This window comes from Chaetomium strumarium (assembly GCF_033439665.1).
Source record: "Chaetomium strumarium strain CBS 333.67 chromosome Unknown B0T15scaffold_1, whole genome shotgun sequence".
Classification (NCBI taxonomy): Eukaryota; Fungi; Ascomycota; class Sordariomycetes; order Sordariales; family Chaetomiaceae; genus Chaetomium; species Chaetomium strumarium.
In genome coordinates this window covers 3,317,208-3,342,756 of record NW_026944429.1, presented here as the reverse complement: position 1 = coordinate 3,342,756, position 25,549 = coordinate 3,317,208, and the positions used below count along the sequence as shown (strand labels likewise).

Genomic DNA, 25,549 nt, shown 5'->3' with positions numbered 1-25,549 from the left:
ACAGTGCGTAGTTACACTAGTGTAGTGTATAGGACAATTCTGGCGAATTCTGGGGTCGGTCGATGGGTGATCGTGGAGTGGAATTGGTTCTCTGAATTTTCTCTCGAATTCGGCCCTCGTTGGGCGTGCGTACCCCTGGTCCCTGTCTTCTCCCCGCACACCCCTTCTGCTCTCCCCACCCTCCCAAAACAGGGCCCAGATCCCAGTTCTCCTCCGTCCCGACCCGTCTTGCCCGGCCCTTCTTGCTTCCTGTCCCTGCCGACCTCTCCGCAGCCTTCCTCCGGCATCGTCCTCGATTGATTAGAGGCAGCCGCATTCAAGCGCGCCCCGAGTCCGATTGAGTTTCGCACCCGACCTCTCCTTCCGCCCAAGCACCCGAGGATCGACTGACAGAACCATCCCACTGTGCCGCGCCTCGTCGTCATTTTCATCGTCGCCTGCCCGCCTCGAGACACGAGTCGTCCCCTGTGGAGTGATTCTGTGGTATAGGTAGTCCACGGCCGTGAGAGGAAGCGCGGGGCCGCGCAGAACAGCCGGGACGGAACAAGTTTGCGCTCCGTTGACGTTGCGTGCATTACTTCGTCCGTTCTCCTTCCCGACCATTCGACCGGCGGCGGCACGAATCACCCTCGCTTTGCTTCTTCCGTTCGTCACGGATTGACCAAGCTACCCCTAGTTTCGCCGCGGTCGACTCTTGTATCCTAGATGTCCCAACCATGATCAAACTGCGACCGTTCTCTGCCACGATCATTCCAACCTCTTCTTTCTCGACGTCCCTTTTTCGGTAGAGCAGCGACAGACACTACTTCCGCGCTTCCGCATGTGCGTTCGGCTCCGTCAGGTTGTCCATCTCGCCCTGGGCTCTGCGGCTGGATTGCCGACTCTCGGCCAGAGAACATGGACCATCTCCACGTAACAGAATTCGGGTCAGACCGATATCTTGAGAAGTTCAATCAGTCGCAGGCAACTTCCACGTCAGCAACCGCCAACTCGGGCCCGTCTCAATCCCCATTCATACTGCCCTTTCGCGGGACATGTCCGCCAGAGTCAGAAGGCCCGTCCGCCAAACCGGGTGATCAGAAGCGCTCCGAGAAGAAGGGGTTTGGTTTTCTTAGGAACAAGTTTTCCGTCAAGAGCTCCTCAGCCGCGGCCGCGAGCAGTTGCGAACACTCCGAACGAAGGCCTTTATCACCGCGGTCGACGACAGCTAAGCAGAGGTGAGCAACCGCGCCTGACTGCCAATGACCAGCCTCCAGGACTAACTCTATTGCCTTAGTATCCCATTCGATCAACTTTTTGTTGCCCTGCCGAGTGAATTACAGGTGGAGATCCTTGCCTCCCTTCCACTCTCAGACGTGTTGAACTTGCGGCTGGTGTCAAGATCCCTACACGCCGTTGTCTCGTTAAACGAGACCCCAATTACTCGCTATCATGTCGCTCATCAAGTACCGGCATACGCAAAACGTCTCTATCCTGCCCCGGAAGGCGCCGCTTTAAATTTCCACTATCTATGTGGGATATGGCACCGGCTGCACGTCGCCGCCAAGTTGTCGCACCTGATGTGCGAATGGATATCCAAGGAGTTGTTTTTGAGGAATACTGAGGAGAAGAAGAGGGAATTTGCGCCGCAGAGGGAACGGATGCGACGGCGCCTCATACCAGTGCTCTTCACCGTCTTCCACTTCTTCGAAACATATCGCAAACTGCATCTCAAGTACATCGCCGAACACGATGGCAATGGCTTGCTCAAAACACCCTACACGATCAATCCGATTGAGGCCGAGATTCTCAGCATGTACGACGACAGGACCCTCCTCCGAGTTCACGAAGCCTTCCCGCTGGTGATATCGTCCTTTTGCAGGCGTCTTCGGCCACCGTCCTATGTCGGTAGGGTGGAGCGATCATTGAGAGGATACCTCAGGGACAAGCCCCCGGATGAAGTACACGTCGCAATCCTTTGTCTTGGGGGTCTGCGGGAGGTGGAAAGGATATGGGAAGTCAAAGGGTACAACGCTCGGCGAACCGCCGTGGACAACTGGTATGCATCTATCACACGGGATGTTGCCGAGCCGGAGACGAAAAGGCGACGGGGCATGTTGGGGCTGAAACGCAGAAAGTCTTCGTTCACCCTGGGCAAGGCGAATGCCGGGGACAGCCGCTCGGCTTCTGGCGGTCTGAACGGCTCGAGCGTCGCCCAAGGGAAGCAGCCCGAGAGCCTTGTGTTCCGCACGAGCCTGGCAGCTGGCATGCCGATGGGGTTTTTGGGTAGGGAAGAATCCAGACTGCTCATTCCCGACCTGCCAGTACTGCAGAAGATCTGGGTCCACACAGCCGAAGCAATGATCCTGAACCGGAAAATTGTCGAGCGGCCATCAGACATTCGACGCAACACCCAAGTGCTTACCGACTTGATCCGTGATTACGGTGATGAGGATGAGGACCAATGGCTATACGGCACCCTAGCGTCAGATTCTATACGGCCAAACCTTGAGGCGATCGAAGAAGACTGCCTATAATGGCACGAACGTCTCCCCTCTCACCACTTCTTTTATCATGAAGAGGCCCTGTGCGAGCGCTGTCATGCCCTTCTCGCCGTAGGTCGGCAACCTTGGCCGGTCATGAGGCATTGATAGCCAACTAATCAACCTACCGGAGCGATGTTTATGTCACCCTACGGGGTGTAGTTGCTGTGAGCGATCGCGACTCCGCCTTCGCGGCACTTTCCCTATGTTCGCGGGTTTATATGCTCTTTGCGTTGCTACCACCTCACATTTCCTGGGCAGAGGCATTTACGGGCGTTCAGGCTGCTGTTTTATCTCTGACATGTGCGGGTATCTCGGGTCGGAGATCAGCATGGCGAGCATGGTGTATTGGACAATTGTTTCGTTTCTATTGTATTTTTGGGCCACCTACCGAGGCATCGGGCCTTTTTGTTGACTTGGTCCTTTTGGGGAAGGGAAATGGGGACGATGTATTCGTAGGCTTCCGACAGCCGTCTCCTATGTGTCACCAGACAGGGTTTTCTGTATGCATTTCAGGAGTTCATCCGATATCTCAAATGGGTAGAGGTGGACGGAGGCAGGACATGGTCCTCGATCGAGGGACCTCCTAGGGAGAATGTCCGGGATGGAATTATCATCTGGCCATCTAGTTCTTCGAAATAATTCAGCAAATCGGCCCAGGTTGGGAGCGAAGCAGCAGCCATCCTGCTTTACTTCCACCAAATGGTATGCCATCAGCCACCGGCGGGACGCAGGCGAGTGACGATGAGATATGGCACCGTATTAGAAGACCAGTTTGAACTCTTCGCCCAGTGACACGATTCGGTACTTTGCTACAGAGGACACATAACTACCAGGTAACAACCTTGCTTTGAAATCAGGGTACTTTACCTCTGCGTCAGGCACCACATTGCAACCGCAACCAGAAGGACCGCGTAGGGAGCCGGCAGGAAAAGCATGTCAAAAGTGAAGGGAGAAAGTAGCAAGAAGCTATAACTGACATGTGAGAAGGCCTAATAAAAGTACGCACAATCCTCATGCCTCTTTTGGAACCTCGTAAGTACCTCATCCCACGTTGTATTATCACGAAGAGCGCGCAGAATATCCCGTCCCACCACAAACGTCCCTTGGTCCGAGATAGAGGAAGAAAATAAGCTCGCTACAACTTTTACCGCCGTCCAATTCCGTAGAAGCGGTCACCTCCTCCCAAATTAGAGGTATCAAAACTTGTTAGACCTGTAGCAGCGAAACCGGAGCCACTGTTCGACGACGCTCGCACGGTTGACGCGCTCATGCCATAGTTTGCATTGCTTGATCCCATCCCTGCCTGTTGCCCCGATGCATCCAGATGGCTAGTGTCAAAGAGGCTCCACTCGGCGGCGGCACTGTTCCCTGTGAATGCTTGCACACCGGCTAAGCCTTGCATGCTCTGAGAGGTGAGCTGGCTTGTGCTTGCAGGGCGTTGCTGCAAGCCAGTGTTGCCCGCCCCAAATTGCGGCGAGTGTTCGGACAGTCCATGTGTACTGCTGGCCCTGAAGGGGCCGGTGGCAGACGGCGTGACGGACTGGCTTCGTTGAGCGTAGGAAGGGTTGCTTAGAGTGGTCACCGAGTTGCGGTAACCGTTGTCCGCGGCACTGAAATCGCTGCTCGTCGGTGCGCCAAAATGTGAGGGCTGATGGGCCGTATACGAAGCAGCGCCTGCTGAACTCGTCGCTAGTTGCGGCTGGTAACGCTGTTGCGAGCCGAGCTGCTGCTGCCCACCGCCTGAATATGTCTGGTTGGAGGAATATGACTGCTGGTTGGAAGCATATTGCTGTGACTGGGGAGCGCTGGTCGAGTACTGCTGAGCTGAAGGGACGTGCCCCCTTTGATTGTGCTGTTGTCCAGCTGAAAGCTGTTGCTGTTGCTGTTGCTGCTGCTGTGGCTGCTGCTGTGGCTGCTGCTGTGGCTGCTCGGTCTGCGAAGACGCGTAGCTCTGCTGCTGGTGCTGTCGGTATTGGGAACTTGGAGCGTGGTATTGATTGTAACTGCTCTGGGACGCTTTTGTGTGCTGTTGGTGGTGCTGTTGCTGTTGTGGTGCTGTAACTGACGAGCTGTTTACGGCCTGGGACCTGGCCGACTGTGATTGCAGGTTGTGAGATCGGCCGAGGGCAGCAGAAGCGTACTGTTGATTCTGGTGTTGTTGACGAAACTGCTGCGGCTGAGCAGTCAGGAGTTGTGCTGGATCTGAGGTGCTCTGTGATCCCACATCGGATTGCTGTTCGAGCTGCGCCTGGAGTTGGGCCTCATAGTTTTCCACTGTAGAAGATTGCTCTTCAAAGTGACCATGTTGAGGCGAATCCATCGATCCGGCGATTTGCGGCTCTGTCACGGTTGAGGTTGCGGGCGCTGGTTCGGACCTTTGAGCCAATAATGGGGAAGCAGTTGGGCCTAACATGCTGCTAGAATTTGGCATTGAATTCGAAGAAGACATTTCCGCTGAAGCAGTGACAGTAGTGCCCGTGGTGGCGTGTGCGGCGGCCTCGTTCCCGCCTCTTGCTGGGACTCTTGACTCTTTTACCTTCCGTTGACGTTTAGACGGAGGCTCCTGCGCTGCCGCAGCTGCCGCTTGCCTCGGATTGCTTGGCATGGTAGTACCTGGACGGCCGCTCGCCTCCTGTGCGCGAGTCATCGACCCGTTGCCTTCCTCGTTCGGCCGCGCTTGAGGAGCCTCGGCCCCACCGTGCCCTTTTCTCTTCCTCCTCTGCGCTGGGTTGTTGGAGGCATTTGCCTGCACCGGGCTGGCTGTAGGAGGAATTGGAAGTGTCAAGCTTTGGGCATGCGAGCTCTGAACGGTCTGTGACAGTCGATAAGCGGGCACTTGAGCTTGTGGCGCGGGGGTGGAGTTGGTGGATACGGGATGGCCGGTCCCTCTTTGCTGCTCTGATCCCTGCGCCCCTGGAGCATGTTGCTCTTGTGCTTGCTGGTTGGGTTCTGTACCTCTTGCTCTCCCGCCCCTACTTTTGGTAGTCGCTGGAGACGCCGTGTTTACGGCTGTAAACGACTGCGGACCTCCCGGCCCTGTTCCAGCCTGGGGTATCTGACTCATCTGGGGCTGCGCTGCCGTCTGTGCCGTCCCTCCGGATGCTTGGACCGTGTTTGCGATTGGGTCCTTGGGCCGGTTCTTTGAACCCTTGGGGCGCCCCCTCTTCCTCGCATTTGACATACCGTCAGTTGACGTGCCGCTCGCGCTAGGCCTTCCTGGCAGCGCCGTCCTCGCTGTCGCGGTGGGCGTTTGAGTAGGGGTCCCAGGCTGCGGGTGCTCGTTCGTCGCCTGCGCAAGGAGCATCACATTCGCATCCACATCGTCCGTCGTCGCAACGCCGCTGTCGTCCACGTCGACCCAGCTCTCGTCCGCATCGTCTGGCGCCTGATGTTGGCCGGCATTGAGCTGGGTCCTACTCGGACCCTTCTTCATTCCCTTGTCTTTCCGGACTTTGGTGGCCTTGCTGCCTTTCGGCCGTCCTCGCTTGCGTTTAGCAGGCTGGGGATTGTCCAGCTGCTGGGTGGGATCCAGCCTTGGCTGTGCTGAGTTGCCCCCTAGCCTCGGAAATATCTCAGCAATCCAGCCAACAAAAAGACTGCCCGGGCCGTTAGCCTCTGCACTCTCCGGGAACCCGCCATTCGCTGGCGGCGGTCCTCCGGGGATGCCGCCAAAGAAAGCCAGTGCCTTGCAGATTTGATCCACAACAAGTACCGGATGCAGACTCCGTAACAGAGTCAGCAGACGTGCCTGCTCAGCTTTGGTTTCTTCGGGACTCAGAGGCGTGCGGCGTTGGAACTGGTTAGGCGCCGGGGCCGGAGGCTGGGGCGGAACAAATGGCTTCGCAATCGGCTGCGGAACCGGTTCGTCTGGAATATGCACAAATCGACTTCTTCGGAGGGATACATAACCACTTTCAAACGCGCGCCTAGCGGCCAGCTCTGTACTCTCGCTCGTTCGCTTTGCTTCGGCATCGCGATCCACGGCCTGGTCCCTGCCAGCCACCTCGATGTGCATCACGCCAAACTTCCCCTTGGAACCGTCGGTTACGCCCTTCAGTTTGCTGGGTACCGGATTGCGGACCCGGCCATCACGGTACACGTTGTTCAACGCGTCCTCACCCGAGGTGAGGACGCCAAAACCGGCAGCGGGTGCGGGGCCGGAACCCGGGCCGCCCCCGGAAGCTGGTGCTGAACCGTCGCTTGCGGTTTGTGCAGCCGCCGCGGCCTGGCCGGGTGGTGCAGGAAGAGACGGCATCGCTGGCGTCTTCGGGGCAGCCACGGATTGGCCTGTTGCAGTAGGGGCTGTATAGGGACGAACGAAGACTAATTAGCGGATATACTCTTGGAGAAGAGCGCCGGGCCACAGCATACCTGAAGATGTCGCCATTTGGTCGCCCAGGGCGCGCAAACGTGACTCCCCTCGGCGCGCGGTTAACCAAATTCGTTGTGGGCGATTATGTCTTCACTTGGACAAGCCCACAGGTGGGCTGAGGTGCTGCGACGCGGCAGGCTTGCGATCAACGCGCAAGCCGCATGTTCAGCAGGCGTCCAGAAAAGGAGTTGAGAGTTGAGCGAGGCACGAGGCGCTGATCAACAGCGAAGAGTTCGAATCACCAACGGTAGGTTTCACGCTCGTCTCCACTCGTCCAAGGGCGCGACGCGGATTGCCGCCGGAAAACTTCCGTGTAATAGGTCGCCAATACCTCGATGGGCAGCCAGCGGTCAAGCAGCCAGCCCACGCTTCGTAAGATGTCGGATATTGTTGGTGAACAGGGTGTGTCTGAGCAATATTTGGATGGCGCAAGGTTAGGAGGTTCGTCTTGTGCAAATTTCTGGCACGTCCTACATCCACAGCGAGTCGGGAGCGGTGTCACTGTTGAGCGAGCAATTGAAACTGGCTCGATAAGTGTGGGCTATGTCGCCGACTACTAACGAGAATGGCGCGCCGGGCTGGCGGCAAGACTGCGATGATAATTGTCGTTAAGCAAGTGGTGGTGTCGGACGTTGAGGATATCCCCATTCGACGCGTTGGCAGCCAAGATAGTGGCTAGGGCCGGGTGCATTGTTGGCGTAAAGCTGTTAAGGGATGCGAGGCCAGCTGAGTACCTTCCCGCAGAACTTGCGCAACATTACTCGGGCGCGTAACGCTTTCGCTTTCTTACCGAACGGAAGGAACGTATGGTATTGTTAGGACGGAAATACGTATCGGAAAGCGGTAAATATCTGGGCAATATACTAGTACACAATCGCCTGCTATAACCCTGGTATTTCCATACGGCATTGCCCCTGCTTACCTAAGGACCAAGGTAGAGCTCCCCACTTCACCTTGTCGCATCGACGCCAACAACCAAAGCTGCTCCATCCCTTCCCTTATCCGCACACCTACTTCGTACCTATTACCTCATAATCTGTATGACCTCTCCTATTCTGCCGTTGCTTTTCCCACGGCAGGGCTTCACACATCATACCTCTTACCGTTAGCGTTGTCTTCCGCTTGTATTCGAGCTGTCGCCGACGCCCCCGCGATTGCGATTCCTTCCAACAGCCAGCGCACCGGCCGACCCAGCAAACACGGCAACAGAAACGACGACGAATACCTAGGTTCTTTGCCCGGTGCCCCGCTCGCCGTACCTCTCAGCACCGAGGCCGATCAAATTGTAGGCTTTCACGCAATCGTGCACCCTCCGCAAGCCCTCGAGGCATGCGATTATAACCGACCATGCAACCAACCCAATACATCCTTGTTTCGCTACCCCTCAGGATCTTCGACGATGACCCCATGACAGCTCTGGCCGCTACAGTCGGGCGAGATAACGGAGAGACGCTACCATTCCCCATCCCTTCGTTCAAGATTGGCACCCTCGATGCTCTGGTACAGCATGCAGATGACCTCGCAAAGCTCAATGCCGCATGTGAAGCCGCTATCGCGAAGGTGGCCGAGTCTCTCAAGGGGATACTAGATGGAGACGAAGACAAGGTGGCCCAGCAGAAGGTGGTTAATGACAGTAGGCCTCGCCCTCAATCCCCTCGTTCGCCTCGTTCAGTCGGTAACTAGATTGTGTACAGAACCCACGGATCATTACCTACGCAACTTCCAATGGAATAGAGTGCGATACCGAGCCGATCGACCGTTGGGGGAGCTGGTGGACAATCTGCAAAAGGAGCTGCAGAACATTGACAACGATGTCAAGGCCAAGTTCCATCAATACAACAGCGTCAAGACTACGCTCGCCGCGTTACAGCGGAAGCAGACGTGAGTTTTCCGGGACCTCTTCACAGTGTTGCATGCAGGAGGGCTAATATGCAGTAGCGGAAATCTGTCAACCAAGTCGCTGACCCCCATTGTCGACCCGAGCCTCCTTGTGCAGGAGTCAGAGTACTTGGAAACCCATCTCATCGCGGTGCCGACAAACGCGCGCAAGGACTTCATCCGAGGCTACGAGACCCTAGCTCCTATGGTCGTGCCGCGGTCGTCAGTACAAGTTGCGCAGGACGAAGAGTTCACACTATTCGCCGTCACAACGTTCAAGAAAACCAGTGCCGAGTTCCTGCAGAAGTGCCGCGAGCAGAAATGGACGCCTCGGCAGTACAAGTACGTGGAGGGCGGCAAAGAAGAGGAGCAGCGCGAACTCGACCGTGTCGTCAGAGAGGAGAAGAAGGTCTGGGGTGAGGCTCTGAGGCTTGGTCGAACAGGGTGGAGCGAGTCCATTATGATTTGGGCACATGTTGTGACACTGAGAGTGTTTGTTGAGACGGTCCTCCGGTATGGCTTGCCGTTAGAGTTTGTTTGTGCCCTGGTCAAGGTAGGATTCAGATAATATTACGTGCTAGAAGGGCATGTCATGGCTAACCCGGTGGCAGACAACACCAAAACAGGCGAGGAAGGTGAAAGCTGCCCTGGACTCGGCGTACTCGTACCTCGGTGGAAACGCATTTGGGAGGGATAAACGAGGACGGGTCACCAAGGACGACGCATCGCTAACGTCTGAGATGGCCGCCGCTGGCTTGAGCAACGCCGAAGGTGGCGAGTACACGGCGTACGTGTACTATGAACTCGACCTTCCATGATGATGTTGGGGCTCGGGACAGTGTAGCAGGGGATGACAGCTGTGATGTACTGGTTGGGGAGTGCTTGGCTTAACGCGAGCATGTCTTGAGATTTTCTCTACCTACACCGCTAACGCAGCCATGTCTATGGGCATAGTTGTTCACGCTTTCCAGCGCTAATGAGACGACATATAGACCATGTAGCCAGAAGGGGTTAGCCGGACAACTTGGGGCCCGATCTAACCTACCGCTCATCTTGTCTCCTGTGTCTGGGTTATGAGGCCCTTTTCTGCAAGATGATCCACGATCTTGCGTACACACTCTTCGACGCTTAGTTGATCGGTCCTGATGGTGATCTCGGGGGACTCGGGCGCCTCGTACGGCGCTGAGATGCCCGTGAAATCCTTGATCTCACCCGCTCGTGCCTTTTTGTACAGCCCCTTTGGATCACGCTTCTCGGCTTCTTCCAGAGGGACATCGACAAAGACTTCAATGAAGGGCAGTGGCTCGTCGCCTGCCTGGGAGGCAGTCGCATGTAGATCTCGAGCAATCTGCCGGTCTGCTCGGTATGGGGAGATGAAAGAGGTTATGGCAATGGTCGACGAGTCGGCAAAGAGCTTCGCAACCTGTTGGGGTATCAGCCACTGGCTAACAGACAAGACAATGAAAAAAAAACAGGAGAGCGGGGCGCCATGCCTCGGCAATGCGGCGGATGTTCTCGTTGCGGTCCTTCTCAGAGAAGCCCAGATCCTTGTTCAGCCCGAAGCGCACATTGTCGCCGTCGAGCCGATAGGCGGAAAGGCCGATATGAAGCAAGTGCTGCTCGAGGGCAGTCGCGACCGTCGACTTGCCCGAGGCCGACAAGCCCGTGAACCAGATAGTAAATCCACGCTGACGGCGCAGCTGGTTCCGCTCCTGCCGTGTGAGCGACGGGTGCCAAGTGATATTGCTGCTCCGCGTGGTTCAGCCGTGTCCTCCCGTCCGCAGACACCTCAGGAACAGAAACTGGAGGAAGGAACTCACGTTGCCATTTGCGCCAGTTAGCTACTGACTCTGCTGATATCTACACGCCTGCTAGAAGGGATGATTTAACGGTTTCCCACCCAAGTGATGTGAAAGTCGCAGGGGCATATAAGGGCAGTGGGGCACAGCGGCGGGGGATGTATGCAGAAGAATTATCAATTGTTGCTAGCAGCAAGACGCGTGGTGGGCCAAGGCCGATCACGGTCCTCGGTGGCTCCGGGACTCCGAGGGGTTGGATTGTCTCCGATCCGGCGCGGGGTTTCCTTTCCTAGCCAACGCCCCACCCTCGCCCTGATGGCGTACCTGAATACTGGAGCACAAATAAGGTTCACCCCTTGCACGTGCCGAAGGTACCTAGGTGCTTGTACCTGCCGCAAAATCTGTCGATTGGACATCGCTGGGCGTGACGCCCAATGGAGGGGACTGGACAGTATCATCAAATATCTCAAGCGAGTTAAATAACTACCAATTTACTGCTTCGGTCCCAAGGACGCGGGAACATTAACATCTTCAGAACATTCGTCTATACACTAAGTACTCTATCGACTATTCATCTATGCTCTACTTGGTATCACATCCTCCTGTTGCCGGTGCCACGCCTGTCCTACCGTTCTACCGTCGTGACTACATGGTTTACGTGTTTGAAGCCACGCTGCCCGGTCTAGCTCACCGGGTAGACCTTCGCCATCATCTGTAGATTTCTCTCGGTCAGCAAGCGGTAGGTCATTGGCGATTCCGACGGAGAATGAAGACCACGCACCGACGCCTGCCTCGGCGAGATGTAGAGGGCGCTGGCTGTCGCCAATATGGTTGGCTGCTGCCCTTCTTCTGTCGGGAGGGTCTCAATATGCCCCTCGACCCACGCTTTCCTGCCCTCTACCTTGACGGTCGTGGCCCGAAGCACCAAGTACTGGTTGGCCGTGGCGGGCGCCTTGTAGTTGACCTCCAGCTTCGCCGTCATGCCCACGTTGTAGGGAAGCACAGGGAAGCAGCATCTGGCGAGACCTTCGTCCAGCAGGGTAGCCAAGAACCCGCCGTGGATTATGCCCACGTGGCCGCACAGATCCGTACCGACGTGCGTGATCTGCACATAGCTCTTGCCCTCCCGTTCGGTCCAGCAAAACGGGGGAATAGCCATCTTGCCGGGCCCCACGAGAGTGCCGCCCGTCAGGTTATGCCTTCGCCACGACGCCGGGATTTTCATATGCGGGCGTGACTCTGTGAAATCCGGGTTCGCTCGCAGGGATGCCGTAAGCGGGTGTGAGTTGATGTAGTCCTCCTTAGCCTTGGCGTCGTCATCCTGGGGTATGAAGGAGTCAAGGGTGTCGGCATCACTCGGGGGCGACAAGATGGCCGCCGCCGACTCGTAGGCGGGTGCCGCAGCCATGATGAACCCTAGCGTAGTGAAAAGTAAGATACGGCCGGTAAGGGAGGCCGCTCGGCGAAGAAAGGGGACCTTCTCGGCTGTAGGCGAAGAGACACCTGGGCCTAGAGGATGAGTGCAGATCAAAAGTTAGTCGGCCGAACGCAGAGCAGGGTGCGTGGGCCCGAAATACCGGTCGCAGTGGTGATGGACCGGGCAGACGGTGATGCGAAGGGCCGGGCCGGAGTCGCCACAAGCAGCGATGAGGTATGACGGCGCGCGGCCGTAAATAACCGTGAATGCATCCTCCGGATTGGACATAGACAAGGGGAAAGCTCTGGTTCTTATACGGCGGGTTTACCGGCTCCAGACCGGCTATCGTGACTCCGTCGAGATCCTCGGCAGCGCCGCCAAAAGTGGACCCGCTTCGTTAGGTTCGAGTTAGCACACGCTCAGCGCGACCGGGAACAACTATCAAGTACACCTTGTATTGCAGTCCAGTGCCGACGCCTAATGGGATGAAACACCAGTGGCATCCAGCTGCTTTTTTTTTTTTTTTTCCTCTTTGGCCGACAACCTGTCGGTATGCTCTCGTTCGGTAATGGCACACCTCAGGCACATTGCATAATGTCCCCGAGATGCCGAGTGTGCCTGCCCGGACTGAGACCATGAAATTTACCGGATACCTGCCAGTTAAAATTACATACAAGTATTGTACAGGTACCTAAGGTAGGGATCGGCTAACAGTTCCGCCCCGAAGTACGCTAACATCGATGAACCCATTTCTACGCCTCACACTTGTCTGTCCGGGCCTGTTCAACCATAACCCTCATCAAACTGCGTGATCATCTTGGAGACGTTTGTATACGCAGGTAGGAGCTCCCGGTCAACCTCAAAGTTCGGATGTAAGTCCACATCGACCCTGTAGCGATACGCATTGCGCGGAAATATTATGCAGGCCTAGGAGAAAACATTGGAACATGCACAGCACTGGGACCGTGGCTCAGGCATGGCCAGGTTCCTCCTCGTTGAGGCAGAACACAGGGATCGAGGTATTTTAGGACCGCGGCAAACGAGTCGCAGCCACCGGCCCCCAGCCGAACAATTGCGTCTATAACTTGTAAGGTTCTGCGCATGGCGGGCGTATGGTCGGTATCTCGCGGTTCGTCGACGAAGTCTGTCTAGCAAGAGACAGTACGGGCGAGGAGCCTTGCGCAAGGGGGTGGCCCGGTGCATGCCATAGCGACCGCTTGCGACCCCTTGGCATAGTGCCAGCTCTAGAAAACCACGCAGTGCAGGCGCTTTTGAAAGCAGTTTAGGTATTCTTCCTATGTGTCTAATCGTCCTCCGTAGCCAACATGGCGGCATAGTCATCAGCCGATGCGAACGTAGGGAGGCTCTTCAGCTCCTTCCTACTAAGCCTGCCCTTGCGGCCATGTTTGGAAGGCTTCTCTCCGTCTTCGGCGACAGCATCATTCTCGCTCGTACTGGCCTCATCATCGTCGTCGGAGTCATCAAAGATACCCTCGAAACCATCAGTGCTGCCTTCTGAACCCTCTGAATCTGATTCGAAATCCGGCATCTCTTCGCCAGTGCCCGAGCCGTCGATCCGCATCTCGTTATCCGAGTAATCGTAGTCTTCCAGGTCCACGTCCGAGTCTTCCTCGGCATCAGCGCCCTCGATTTCTGGCTGCGAGTTGACCAGAGCCTCCCAGATTTCTTCTTCCGCCCCTTCCTCATCCGACCCCGCTTGAGCCTCGGCGGTCTGTTTGGCAGCGCGTGCAGCTCGGCCAGGCTTACCCACGCGAGCAAAGTACTCGTGGAAGAACACGTCCTCGGCAGAAACCTGGTCGGGCTTGAGGTTCCAAAACGAGGAGGAGTTGACAACCGGCTGCTGTCTAACGGCGGCTTTACTAGACGCCACAACGTGCGATGCACTGCCAGAAGCAAGGACTGGCTGCATGATCGAGCCACCGCGCTTGGACTCCTCAGCCTTGGGATTGCGGTAGACGAATTTGTCGAGGAAGTGCATCAAGGTGTGGTTCGCTAGATCCGGTTTGGGCAATGTCTTTTGCGGCGCAAGGAGGTTCCTGGCGAACAGGCACGCGGAGGGATGGTAGTGTGAGAAAAAAGGCCCCTGGAATCAGGTGGTTAGCTTACAGATTGCACAACACGGGCCATCCGCTGGAGGGAGCCGCTTACAAGTTCCCAGAGGCAGCTTCGATGCGCGTTGCTGTGCTCGGGGTCTCGCTTTCGGCCGTCGTAGGCGGCAAGGCGGGTAACACTAGTCTCAGGTGTCCTCCGGGAGGCACCGTCTGCTTGAGGATCATCGTCCCGGGCGTCCCGGTATACTTCTTCGCCATCATCGTCGTTTTCTTCGGGTTCATCCAGCAAGGTGTGCAGGTCGGGAAACGTGGCGTGCAGCTCGGCGATCATGAACAGGACGCCACATACAAATGAAGGTTGATGCAGGCTCAGCACTTGAATCAACCTCTTGACAAACGCTTTGACACGACGAACATCGGGATCATTCTTCATAGCCCGGAACAGGAGGTTAAGATAGAGCGCGTGCTTGGACGACGAGATGAGCCGGGGATCCAGCAGCGACTCATACAGAGTTCTGTAAAATCGGTCGACAGCAAGTTGTTTGGAAGCAGCGAGCTGTTGGATGAGCATCAACGCCTGGACGCTGGTGTTGAAGTTGGAGGAATGAGTGATCCTAAACAGGGTGTCAAGGTGTCTCTCCAGTGTCGAGTCCTCAGCATTGGCAAACGGTATCGCCCTGTTGACGCCCGTAAGCAGGGAAGAGACAAGCTTCTGGGCCGTCTCCTGTTCGTTTCCAGCAGTCGGCGTGCCAGGCTTCTTCTTCTTCCCGGAGCGAGCCGGGCTCTTGTCTCTGTCGGGAGCCTCGAAAGTGCCCAGTGAACCGGTCTTCAGGAGGTACAAAAAGACGTCGAAGTAAATGCGTAGAAGGGTTTCCGCGATGGCCGGCTCCTTGCTGCTCAGGATTGTTTGATTCAAAGTATTGATGGCGCAGTACTTGGTACGCAGACTCTGCCCGGGTTTCAGCAGCACCTCTTGCTCCACTGCGCCGATGACGATCGCCTTCATTCCTGGGTGGATTGTGAGTAGTTGCAGAAGAAGATACGAGGCCCGCGATGCAATCTTCCGCTCTCGATCGCCGAGTTTGTTAACCAACAGCCGCAGCAGATTAGCTTCCTGTTCCGGTTTGCTCTTGAGCAGTCCAAACACGAAGTCGAGAGCTCGAGATCTCGAGTACTCGATCTCGTCAGCGCACCAGTTTTCGAGCAGCTGTATGATGCGGAAGTAGGCGCCTTTGAGCCAGTCTTCATACGCCCACATCATCAGGTGGGGCTCCGTCACCTTCCCGGGGAGCGGATACCCTGGCACCCAGGGCGAACGACCCTGGGTATCTAAGGCCCCGAGCAACGCAGGCTGGGCGTTGAAAGGACGGAGACGGCGGTCACCTGGGAGGACAGTCCCATTGCCCAAGAGATCGACAAGAGCCGCCAGTGCCGTGATTGCCTGTCCGCGACTCCTTTTGCCGGCTAGGGTGATCAATGTCTCGAACGCCTTGCGATTGTGGAGCGGCGATTCTTGAATCGAGAGTGTCAGCGCCGAGACTTTGTCTGAGAGGGTTCCGGACGACATGATGGTCGACATGAACTTCTGTGATGAGCTGGACGCTCGGAGGGTGAGGTATTTGGTGGAATCATCTTCCAAAAGGGTTTCCGCATATGCCTTTAGGTTTGCTATGGATGCGGAATGATGCTTGACGTTGCTCGAGGCCTGTGTAGGCAGGCCCTCCACGGAGAGCCCGTGCCAGTCAGGACGAGGCTCGAATCTCTGGGAGGGGTTAGATGCGGCGCTTCGTCCGAGCAGCGAGGAACGTCTTGCAGGATCGCTTACTGACCAACTTCCTAGATTGTTTCCCCTGTCGGGCCTCCTGTGGCGGTAGAGTTACCTGGGTATGCTCCTCCGGCGCCTCGCTAATCTCCTGTGTGGTGTCGCTCGACCCATCCGCCACAGACTCGGCGGCATCAGTGTCCTCGTCAGTCTCGGGGTCTTCGTCCTGGCGGAAATTGCTGAAGCCGAGGCTGGATGCGAACTGCATAAGCTCGTCTCTCAAGGACTTGTCGACAACCGTCTCGGGCTCAGGCTTGGGGCGGGGCGCATTGCCGCCTTCGTCGCCAGAGTCCACATTAGCCACTAGCTCCAGATCATCTTCGTCGCCCCCAAGAGCCAATATCTCGTCAAGCAGTCTAGGGGCATGTTTGTTCTTCGGCCTGTCCTTGAAATCCGTTGGTGAGCTGCGGTCCGAAGGTCGGGTTTGCCGCCTCTTCGGTTCGTGCTCATCGTCATTGTCGCGTTGCCTCTTCCGTTTGGGGGCTCGTTGCTTCTCCGAATCCGCGAGAGACTTGTCGATCTTGCTTGTCAACTGAGCGAGCGTGGTCTCGTTGAGGCTTGGCTTGTCGGCCCTCTTCCTCTCCTTCGTGCGTTTCGAGCCCATTTCGGTCGTGATCTGCGTCCCCCTAACTCACCACGCGTATCTGAGAATGGCCGATGATTTTTCAGTCAGCTCTTAGCTGGTACATGAAGTCTGTACAAGGGACCACCGACTGTCCCTTTCTGAAAAGATGGCATGGGAATCTGGAGGATAAAAAAAAGTTGCCGGGCCCCCTGCAGAAGTGGGGCTCCGCCAGAGATAGCATCAGGGTCGCCATCGCTACGGACTACACTAGGTATATTTCCGTACTGTGTGAGGACTCCATAATCCGTACTATATCGCAGTACATGCATACTATCAGTATGCTAGTACAGGTCGCTTTCTGCTACCGTACTTACGCTAAATTCCAGTTTGGAACACGGCATCCGAATGTTACCAATCCGAGTTCCGTATATTACACCCAGAAATATCAACGACAACGCGACGGCTTTAGATGAACAATGCCTCAGCTCTGCATACCGAGCTGCTAGTGACAACACTTGAGAGAGGAGTGGCGGATTGCCTCGCAGAACCATGGTCCCACCAGCCGTCGCCCGTCTCTCACGGGTGTGGTTTCCAAGCGGTGGTATCGCCGGGTCTGGTGTTGAAGATGCTCATGCGAAGTTGATCCGGGCCGGCTTCCTGCGCCAATCGCACGCCGGAATGTTCCACATGCTGCCCCTGGGCCGGCGGGTTCAGGACAAGGTCGAGAGGCTTGTCGCAGGCCACATGGAGGATCTGTTGGGTGAGTTTATCAGCAATGTTTTCCGTGCTGAGGCATGCGCTGCGACGCTTACATTTACACGTTTACTACGCCACGGCCGACAGCGGCGTCTAGAGTTACACTGTCCTCCATATCTGCCGAGACCCTCTGGGAGAAGAGCGGTCGGTTGCAGAACGTTGCGTCTGAAGTTGGTTTCTATCAGTCCCCGTGCTGCAGCTTGAGACGCCAATCCTAACATATGCTTCCCAAAAGCTGTTCAGGTTTCCTGACCGCCGTGGGGTGCCTTACTTGCTGGCTCCCACGCACGAGGAGGAGATCACCACGCTCGTAGCCCGGACAGTCAAGTCGTATAAGGAGCTTCCACTCCGGCTGTACCAGATCACACGCAAGTACCGCGACGAATTGCGTCCGCGGCACGGCCTCCTCCGTGGACGAGAGTTCGTCATGAAGGACTTGTACACCTTTGATAACAGCATCGAGTCGGCCCTTGAAACGTATGACAAAGTGCGTGCTGTATACGCCAGGATATTCGCCGACATGAAACTCCCCGTCTTGGCGGCCCGAGCCAGCTCCGGTGATATGGGGGGGGACCTGAGCCACGAGTATCACCTACCCACGCGGCTCGGTGAAGATTACATCGTCAGCTGCGGCAGCTGTGACTACGTGGTCAACGAGGAGATAGCCGAGTCGGCCGTCTCTGACGAGGCCCCCTCTGGTACCCCTTACCAAGTCTGGCGCGGCATCACCAAGGACAGGGCCAAGCTTGTCAATGTATGGTACCCGAGGTGGACCAGACCAGTGGACGGTGGTGAGTTACGCGAGTTTACGGATCAGGACATCAACCTGTCCGCAGTCAAGTCCGTGGTTCCTGATTTGGACGCCGGGGTGGAAGATGCTCTACCCTTCTGGGCAACCGCCACAGCAGCTGAGACGGGAACAGCAACGGAAGTGGTTAATGTCGTGGACGGCCGTCTCCTGGCGTCCTTGGGCAGTGCCTCGGTGAGCTCAGCCACGGCTATCTCTAGCTGGCCAGCAGCCCTGCATCCGCCAACAAGCCCGTTAGCTACCTCCTACCATCATAGCACAGGAGGCAGCAATAAGCCACTCAACCTCCTAAGGATCCGCACCGGCGATAAGTGTCCTCAGTGTTACACGGGCCATTTGAAGGTGGAAAGGGCAATGGAACTTGGACATACCTTCTTCCTGGGGACGAGGTACACAGAGCCCTTGGGAGCCATGACCTCGCTGCCCACGGCTAGGCAACCGTCGCCCATGCAGATGGGGTGCTACGGAATTGGCATCTCCCGCGTCGTCGGCGCCGTGGCTGAACATCTGGCCGACAGCACGGGCCTGAACTGGCCTGTCGCCATAGCCCCGTACTCGTGTGTCATTATACCTGGGAAGGACGCTGACGAGGGTGATGCCATGGAAGTTCACAGCCAGATCAACAACGGCGCCGGTCTCACCAACGCTTTCCTGGATGTTGCCCTTGACGACAGGCAAAAGCCTTTGCCATGGAAGCTGACCGATGCAGATCTCATTGGCTTCCCAGTGATCGTCCTGCTCGGCAAGGAGTGGCGTGTGGCCAGGCGGGTTGAGGTGCAGAGCCGCAGGCTGGGGCTGAAGCAGGCAGTTGAAATGGCGGACTTGCCCGGCATGATACAACAATTGCATGCGTCACTGTAGCGGTCAGGAGAGGTGATCAAGGGAGACGCCAAGTGTAGGATTACGGCTAGACGGATAGAGTTTGTGTGTATTTTCATGGTGCATCGACTGACTTAGCCTAGCATGCACATTAGCTTCTTGGTTCAATAGTACATAGGTTGCTATGTTGTAACTAGTCTCTGAGGCACAGCCTTACTCTCGTGAGCATTTGTGGTTGTGGTGGGCCCGAGTGGCTGTGCAGGGTCGGGTGGCTGGTGGAGATGTACTACCGGACTCATACCTAAACGCGCACTAAGTAAGTGTCATGAACCAACCATATATGGCAACCGGGTGGGGCGCAGTCCCAGGGCCAGGAGCCAATGGTTGCCGCAAGATGGCGGGATCACTAAGTGTGACGAAACCACAGGCAGTCCTGGCTCTGAAAGGGTTCGCCGGTCGAAGGTATCTGCTGGTCGGACTGTAGGTCTCGGTGAAGCCAAAGGGTACACAACACTGCAAGTCGCAATGTCTGCACAGTAAGGTAGTGACTACTCTACTGCTTGTGATTGCTTACCGAGGAAGCTAGCTACTTGAACGAGTGACAGAATGATAGAACTATATATAACTTCCTCTCCTAGTTATACCTAACGTACATTATCAGCGAGCGGGACATATCAGCGAGCGGGACATATCAGCGAGCGGGACATATCAGCGAGCGGGACACTAAGTTCTTGGCATAACGCGTCCTTCCTCATCTACCTCTAACAACGCGTTTTTCCTACAACTAAAGATGTCTTCCACTTCAAAGGAAGCTAGGGTAACCTTGGCCCTCAAAGCTCTTGAAAATGATATAGAACTAAGCCTTCGAGCCGCGGCCAAGCTCTATAACGTGCCAGTTTCAACCCTCGGCTACCGACGTACCGGCCGGCCTATACGATGCGATCTTCCAGCCAATTCGAAGAAGCTTACCCAATCTGAAGAGGAGGCTATTGTTCAATATATTATTGAGCTATCTATGCGAGCTTTTCCGCCGAGACTACGTGGTGTAGAAGATATGGCCAACCAACTGCTACGCGTACGCGATGTGCCCCCTGTCGGCAAGCTCTAGGCGCATCGGTTTGTCAAACGCCAGCCAGAGCTCTGTACCCGTTATTCGCAAAGATACAATTACCAGAGGGCAAAGTGCGAGGATCCGAAGGTTATTGGCGAGTGGTTTGCCCTTGTACGGAATGTTAAGGCCAAGTATAGTATCGTAGATGACGATATCTATAACTTCAACGAGACTGGGTTTATAATGGGCATTATCTTCCTGGGCATGGTAGTTACAACCTCGGATGGCCGTAGCAAGGCGAAGCTAGCCTAGCCTGGCGACCGTGAATGGGCGACAGTGATCCAAGGCGTTAATGCCCTTGGCTGGGCTATCCCTCCGTTCATCATCTTAGCAGCGTAGTTCTATCTCGCCAACTGGTATACTAAGTGTAACCTCCTAGCCGACTGGCGCATTATAACTACCGAGAATGGCTGGACTACCAATATAGTAGGCCTTGATTGGATCAAGCACTTCGACTACTATATAGCGCCTCGGACAAAGGGCAAATACCGGTTATTGATCCTTGATGGCCACGAAAGCCACTACTTAACCGAGTTCGAGCTCTACTACTAGTAGAACAACATTATTACGCTCTGCATGCCTCTATATTCCTCCTACCTCCTCTAGCCACTTAATGTTGGCTGCTTTAGGCCGTTGAAGCAGGCGTACGGTCGCCAGATCAAGGACTTGATATGCGTATATATCAACTATATAAGCAAGCTCAAGTTCCTTTATACCTTTTGCACGGCCTTCTTTGCCTCTATCACCAAGAGGAATATCCAGGGTGGTTTTACAGGGGCTGGCCTTATGCCATACGATCTAGAGAGGGTACTTTCGAAGCTAGATATCAAGCTTCGTACACTAACACCCCCAACCTCATAGCCAGGCACTATATAATCTTGGGTCTTCCAGACACTATATAACCCCCGAGAAGCCAACTTATAGTCAACGCTCATCAAGACTTGCATTGCCAACCATTAAAATGGCTCCCCGACTTCGATGTTGGCTGCTATAGACCAGCTTACCAAGGGTACAATGGCTATAATGCACCAGGTGGCCCTCCTTCAGGCAGAGGTGTCTTCGCTCCGCAAGGCCAACGAGGCGCTAAGCAAGCGCCGGAGAGCCAAAAAAACACATATACGGCTTGGAGGATCACTTACTATGCAGGAGGCACAGAAGGTGGTAGGCCAGGGGGCTATAGGTGGGGAGGCAATGCAAGAAACACAGCTGGATGGTAGTGGTGCTAGGGGGGGTCGTACGAAGGTTCGGTGCTATAGTGTATGCGGCAAGCCTGGTCATAATGCCCGCACTTGCCAGGAGGGTGTAGAAGGGTCTGATCCATCTGTTTCTGATGTAATTGTAGTTGGTTCTTAGTGTTGTTGCATTGCAATTGAGAGTAGTTGTTATAGAGTAGTGGAGAGTGTCCCGCTCGCTGATATGTCCCGCTCGCTGATATGTCCCGCTCGCTGATATGTCCCGCTCGCTGATATGTCCCGCTCGCTGATAATGTACGTTATACCTAGATTATCTGGCTTAGTGATAATCTAGATGAGCCGCTTACCGCGTTTACTACTGATCGTACTAAGCCTACTTATAATGCTAAATAATAAGCTTTCTACTTATAATGCCAAGTGTGACGGTGGAGCATAAATCTAACCCACTCGGCTATGCACACCTTCCGAAAAGGATGTCGGAATCGCAAGTCCCTCGTACTTGCGACTCGGTGGATTATATCTTCTCTGACGGCAAGCACCCCGCAGGCCACACTTGCCGTCACACCAAGCAATAAGCCACTTAGGGTCTATACTATACCTTATCCCCGATTAGTACCTTGTACCTAGCTATAGCCCCACCGGCCTATATATATAGTTACTTTATAATATAATGCCCTCTCTCTGTCTTTTGTCCCAGAAGACCATTACCCTTCCTCATTAGTTTCAAATAGCAGTCAGCTCTCTTCTTACTTCTCTATAGGTTTTTTTTTCTGCTTTCCTCTCCTTTTACCGGCGCAGTATTAAGCTGTATCGAGAAGCGTCGTTATAATACGATATATAAATATAAACTTCTAGTTAACTTATTCGACTAGGACGATTTCGAAATTATATCTTGCTCCTGTTATTAGCATATAGAGCCTAAGCTACGCTATATTGCAAAGGATAGATCGAACTGCTATATAAACTATATCCTTATAGAGATACTCTATAATAGCCCTAATATAGCTGATTCTCATATATATAGTATAGTGCTTATTAGCGGTGGTATTAATATTATCGTAGTTCTCTGAAATCTAGCTATTTATAAGAAGCTTAATATATAGATTGCTATAAAAGAGGAGTTATTAACCGAGATATTAAATGCCTCAGCTTAGTTATAAAAACGACGTACTTTCGTTTATAACCAGGGCAATAAGCTTTTTCATTATAATATAACAAATCTAGACAAAGTAGATAGAGTGATTTCTAAAGTCCTAGGTCCTAAGTTATTTGGTATATCGGATAAGCAGGTATTAGTCAGATAGGCGTAAGCCTTAGGGGCTATTGGTATAATAATAGATTAGGAGGCTATAGGTTCTATACCTTATAGTTCTACCGGTACCGCCTTAGACCCTTTTAGCGGGAGTTTTAACTAGCTATTCTATCCTTCTAACGAATATCGTAATAAAAGTCCTACTTTGTCGGATATAATAGAGAAATCGCAATAATAGTCAGGTCTTAGTTACGCCTACTATATATATTATGTTCGTAGTATTACTGCCTATAGTTGCTCTCTCTCTCTAAGGTTCTTAGTCTAATTCTTACTGCCTATTCTTAATAAATAAATTAGCTTAGTAATATAGCTTAGTTATGATACCCGAATAAGTGCTCTAGGAGGTTATAGGTTCGAATCCTATTTATACCCCTTTTCTATATAAATAGCCTAACTGTAGAGTCGGGCTATTTGTAGAGAGAAGACTTTTACGTTTTTCTTTTCCCTAGTCGGTCTGGATTCCGTCGATAGAACTCCGTTAATTTTTCTATATAGTTAAAGTATATTGCTAGCTCCTATAAGTCGTCCTCTAGCCTAAAGTCGAGCTATTTAATTAAATACTCTAGCCTTCCCTTAACTATTCGTAAGTGTAAGATCTCCTTAACATTCTGTTCTTTTTCTTTGTCCTTAGCTTTAATATCCTTTATAAGCCGTATATTCTTAGGTGCTAGTTTAAGGAGTAAGATATAGAAGACGTTAGTATATAACTTTATCGTTAGTAGTAATAAAAGTCGATAGTTGGATATCGAAATTTTTGTATCGACCTTAAATAATCTAATCTTTTTAAAGTCGTTTCAAACTTAGCCGTTTCGTTTTGAAATTTCGAGAAATAAAGTAGACTGTATCTCCTTTCTTGAGGCAAGGTTCTTAAGCCGATATTTATTATAGTACTCCTTTATCCTAAGCCTAATGAACTCGAGTTCTTACTTTAGTATCGTATATAGTATATATATTTTCTCTACCTTAACTTTTACTCTAGGCACTATAATATCTAGTCTCTAGTATAAATCTGCTTTATAACCGAAGTTCGTAAAGAATAGGGTAACTTTCGTTATCTCTATTGGTATTATATTATATATAAGCTATACTACTAGTAATAGATCGACCTAGTTATTCCATTAGAAGCTAACGAATATTCTAAAATATTACTCGACAATCTAGTTAAACCTTTGTATCTAGCTATTTATTTATAGGTAATATACTATTGAAAGCTTGTTTTTATATCTAAATACTTTATAAGTACTTGCTAAAATTTTAATGCGAACTTAATATCTCGACCCGTAATCTATTCTTTCAGCTATCTATAAACTGATATAATATACTGATAGATTATATTTGCAAATTGCTCTACTAACTGTAATTCCTTACATAGGAAGAAGTAGCTCTATTTAATAAGTCGATCGACTATAGTAAGAATACTATTATACTGTACTCTAATAATTAAGTCCTTTAGAAGTAGTAGTTTAGTAATAAAGTCTATTATTACCAAACTCTATAGTTGTTCTATAACTGGCAATAGTCCTAAGAGCCTATATAGTTTATGCTATACTAACTTAGTTTGATTATAAAGGTTATATTGTTATATAACAGTTTTAACTCTAGTCCTGGGTCCTAGGAAGTTATAGTACTGCCGAACCTTGGCGACTATTTTAGCAATTCCTATATATCCTTTGAGTTCCGACTTATAAATCGTCTTAATTAATTCTATCTGATCCTAGTACAATATAGGCCTTGTTATTATATTATAACACTCTATTCTCTAAGAGATACCTGCCTTTTCGTATATATCGTTCTACTTCCCGTCCTAGAAGTCTTTCTCTAGCTGTTCTTCCCTAAAGACTATATAATATTTTTGAAGCAGTTATAAAGGTTATAGATCGGGATCTTCGCCCTATTATAGAAGTATATTATCGGTAAGATCTTCAATTATTTAGGGAATATACCATAGGGAACCGTCTAGCTAATTATTCCTAAAGTAATCTAGCCGTCTATTTAATATATCTGCCTATATATTTTCCGAGCCTTTCTTATACTTGATTTTAAAGTTAAATTCTAAAAGGAACTCTACCTATCGAGTTTATCGTCTATTTAGTACGTTTATAGTAGTAAAATACTATAAGTTCTTATAGTTTATATAGATCTAAACTTGATATATTATACTAGTAAGATAGGGTTTCTATTCTTAAAAGCCTTAACAATAGCTAGCAACTCCTATCTTATAGATAAGATAGTTAAACTATAGCCCTTCGAGCTTTTTCGAAAAGAATATAATTAGGTTTAATTTTCCTTATTATATTAACTAAGTTATCCTCTGATTATATGATCGGATATATTCGTTTTAATCTTATATAGATTCTAAAGGTCTAGCAACTAGAGTATTAGATTGGTAATAATCGTATTATAGATCTTCAAAAATATTTACTTATATTTAGTTTCCTACTAGAACTTGAATCTTTATGGGTTTAAATAAAGGTTATATAAGATCATTAAAGTTCCGGATAAACATTCAATAGAAGTTAGCAAATCTAATCAATTCTTATACCTCTATTATTGTTATTAGTCGTAGCTATATTCTTAATCGCTTTAATCTTTACTAGCTCTATCCTAATTCTATAAGGCGAAATTTTATATCTAAGAAATATTATGTTTATAATAAAATTCGCTTTTATCCTTGTTAACTAATAGTTCATATTTATAAAGTATTTTGTATTGCCTTTATATATTTCTTATATTCTTTAAGTATCTTAGAGAAAATAAGCATATTATCTAGGTAATAGATTATAAGTCGGCCGAGGAATAGGCAAATTATATAATTAATAACTGCCTAGAAGGTTGCTAATATATTTATCAATCTAAAAGGTATTATAAAATACTTATAGTAGCTATAGAGCATATAAAATGCTACCTTCTATTTATCCCCTTCTTTGATATAAATATAGGTATATACTATTGGAAGATTAAGCCAAATAAAATAATAGGCTCCTACTAACTAATCTTAAAGCGATAAGATAAATAGCAAAAGGTACTAGTTGTTTACTATCTCTTTATTTAGCTATCGGTAACGTATCTTATAAGCGAGATCAACATATAAGCGAATTGA

The 25,549-nt window shown here is 51.9% G+C and overlaps 6 protein-coding genes across 6 annotated transcripts; 3 read left to right on the top strand and 3 right to left on the bottom strand.

Moving 5' to 3' along the window:
- Positions 1-897: 897 nt before the first annotated feature.
- B0T15DRAFT_386697 (uncharacterized protein) lies at positions 898-2,516 on the top strand (the record flags this gene model as incomplete). The annotated part of the gene is made up of 2 exons (XM_062864338.1): positions 898-1,217; positions 1,277-2,516. 2 exons carry the CDS (start codon positions 898-900, stop codon positions 2,514-2,516), a joined length of 1,560 nt encoding a protein of 519 aa, XP_062726116.1.
- An 874-nt stretch (positions 2,517-3,390) lies between these two features.
- Positions 3,391-7,182, bottom strand: B0T15DRAFT_33912 (uncharacterized protein). The gene is made up of 2 exons (XM_062864133.1): positions 6,897-7,182; positions 3,391-6,827 (listed from the first exon to the last, which is right to left on the bottom strand). The coding sequence occupies exons 1-2, from the start codon at positions 6,910-6,912 to the stop codon at positions 3,670-3,672; spliced, it is 3,174 nt and encodes a 1,057-aa protein (XP_062726115.1). The 5' UTR covers positions 6,913-7,182; the 3' UTR covers positions 3,391-3,669.
- A 1,062-nt stretch (positions 7,183-8,244) lies between these two features.
- On the top strand, positions 8,245-9,823 carry B0T15DRAFT_546967 (uncharacterized protein; the record flags this gene model as incomplete). The annotated part of the gene is made up of 4 exons (XM_062870167.1): positions 8,245-8,530; positions 8,592-8,778; positions 8,836-9,328; positions 9,387-9,823. 4 exons carry the CDS (start codon positions 8,245-8,247, stop codon positions 9,591-9,593), a joined length of 1,173 nt encoding a protein of 390 aa, XP_062726114.1. The 3' UTR covers positions 9,594-9,823.
- On the bottom strand, positions 9,824-11,982 carry B0T15DRAFT_481734 (Adenylylsulfate kinase-domain-containing protein; the record flags this gene model as incomplete). The annotated part of the gene is made up of 3 exons (XM_062866048.1): positions 9,824-10,198; positions 10,269-10,521; positions 11,360-11,982. 3 exons carry the CDS (start codon positions 11,980-11,982, stop codon positions 9,824-9,826), a joined length of 1,251 nt encoding a protein of 416 aa, XP_062726113.1.
- Positions 11,983-13,194: 1,212 nt separating this feature from the next.
- Positions 13,195-16,653, bottom strand: B0T15DRAFT_33798 (CBF/Mak21 family-domain-containing protein). The gene is made up of 3 exons (XM_062864132.1): positions 15,893-16,653; positions 14,161-15,825; positions 13,195-14,095 (listed from the first exon to the last, which is right to left on the bottom strand). The coding sequence occupies exons 1-3, from the start codon at positions 16,487-16,489 to the stop codon at positions 13,295-13,297; spliced, it is 3,063 nt and encodes a 1,020-aa protein (XP_062726112.1). The 5' UTR covers positions 16,490-16,653; the 3' UTR covers positions 13,195-13,294.
- A 128-nt stretch (positions 16,654-16,781) lies between these two features.
- Positions 16,782-19,260, top strand: B0T15DRAFT_518184 (uncharacterized protein). Its single transcript, XM_062868346.1, has 3 exons — positions 16,782-17,210; positions 17,294-17,376; positions 17,442-19,260. Exons 1-3 carry the CDS (start codon positions 17,000-17,002, stop codon positions 18,873-18,875), a joined length of 1,728 nt encoding a protein of 575 aa, XP_062726111.1. The 5' UTR covers positions 16,782-16,999; the 3' UTR covers positions 18,876-19,260.
- Positions 19,261-25,549: the final 6,289 nt, after the last annotated feature.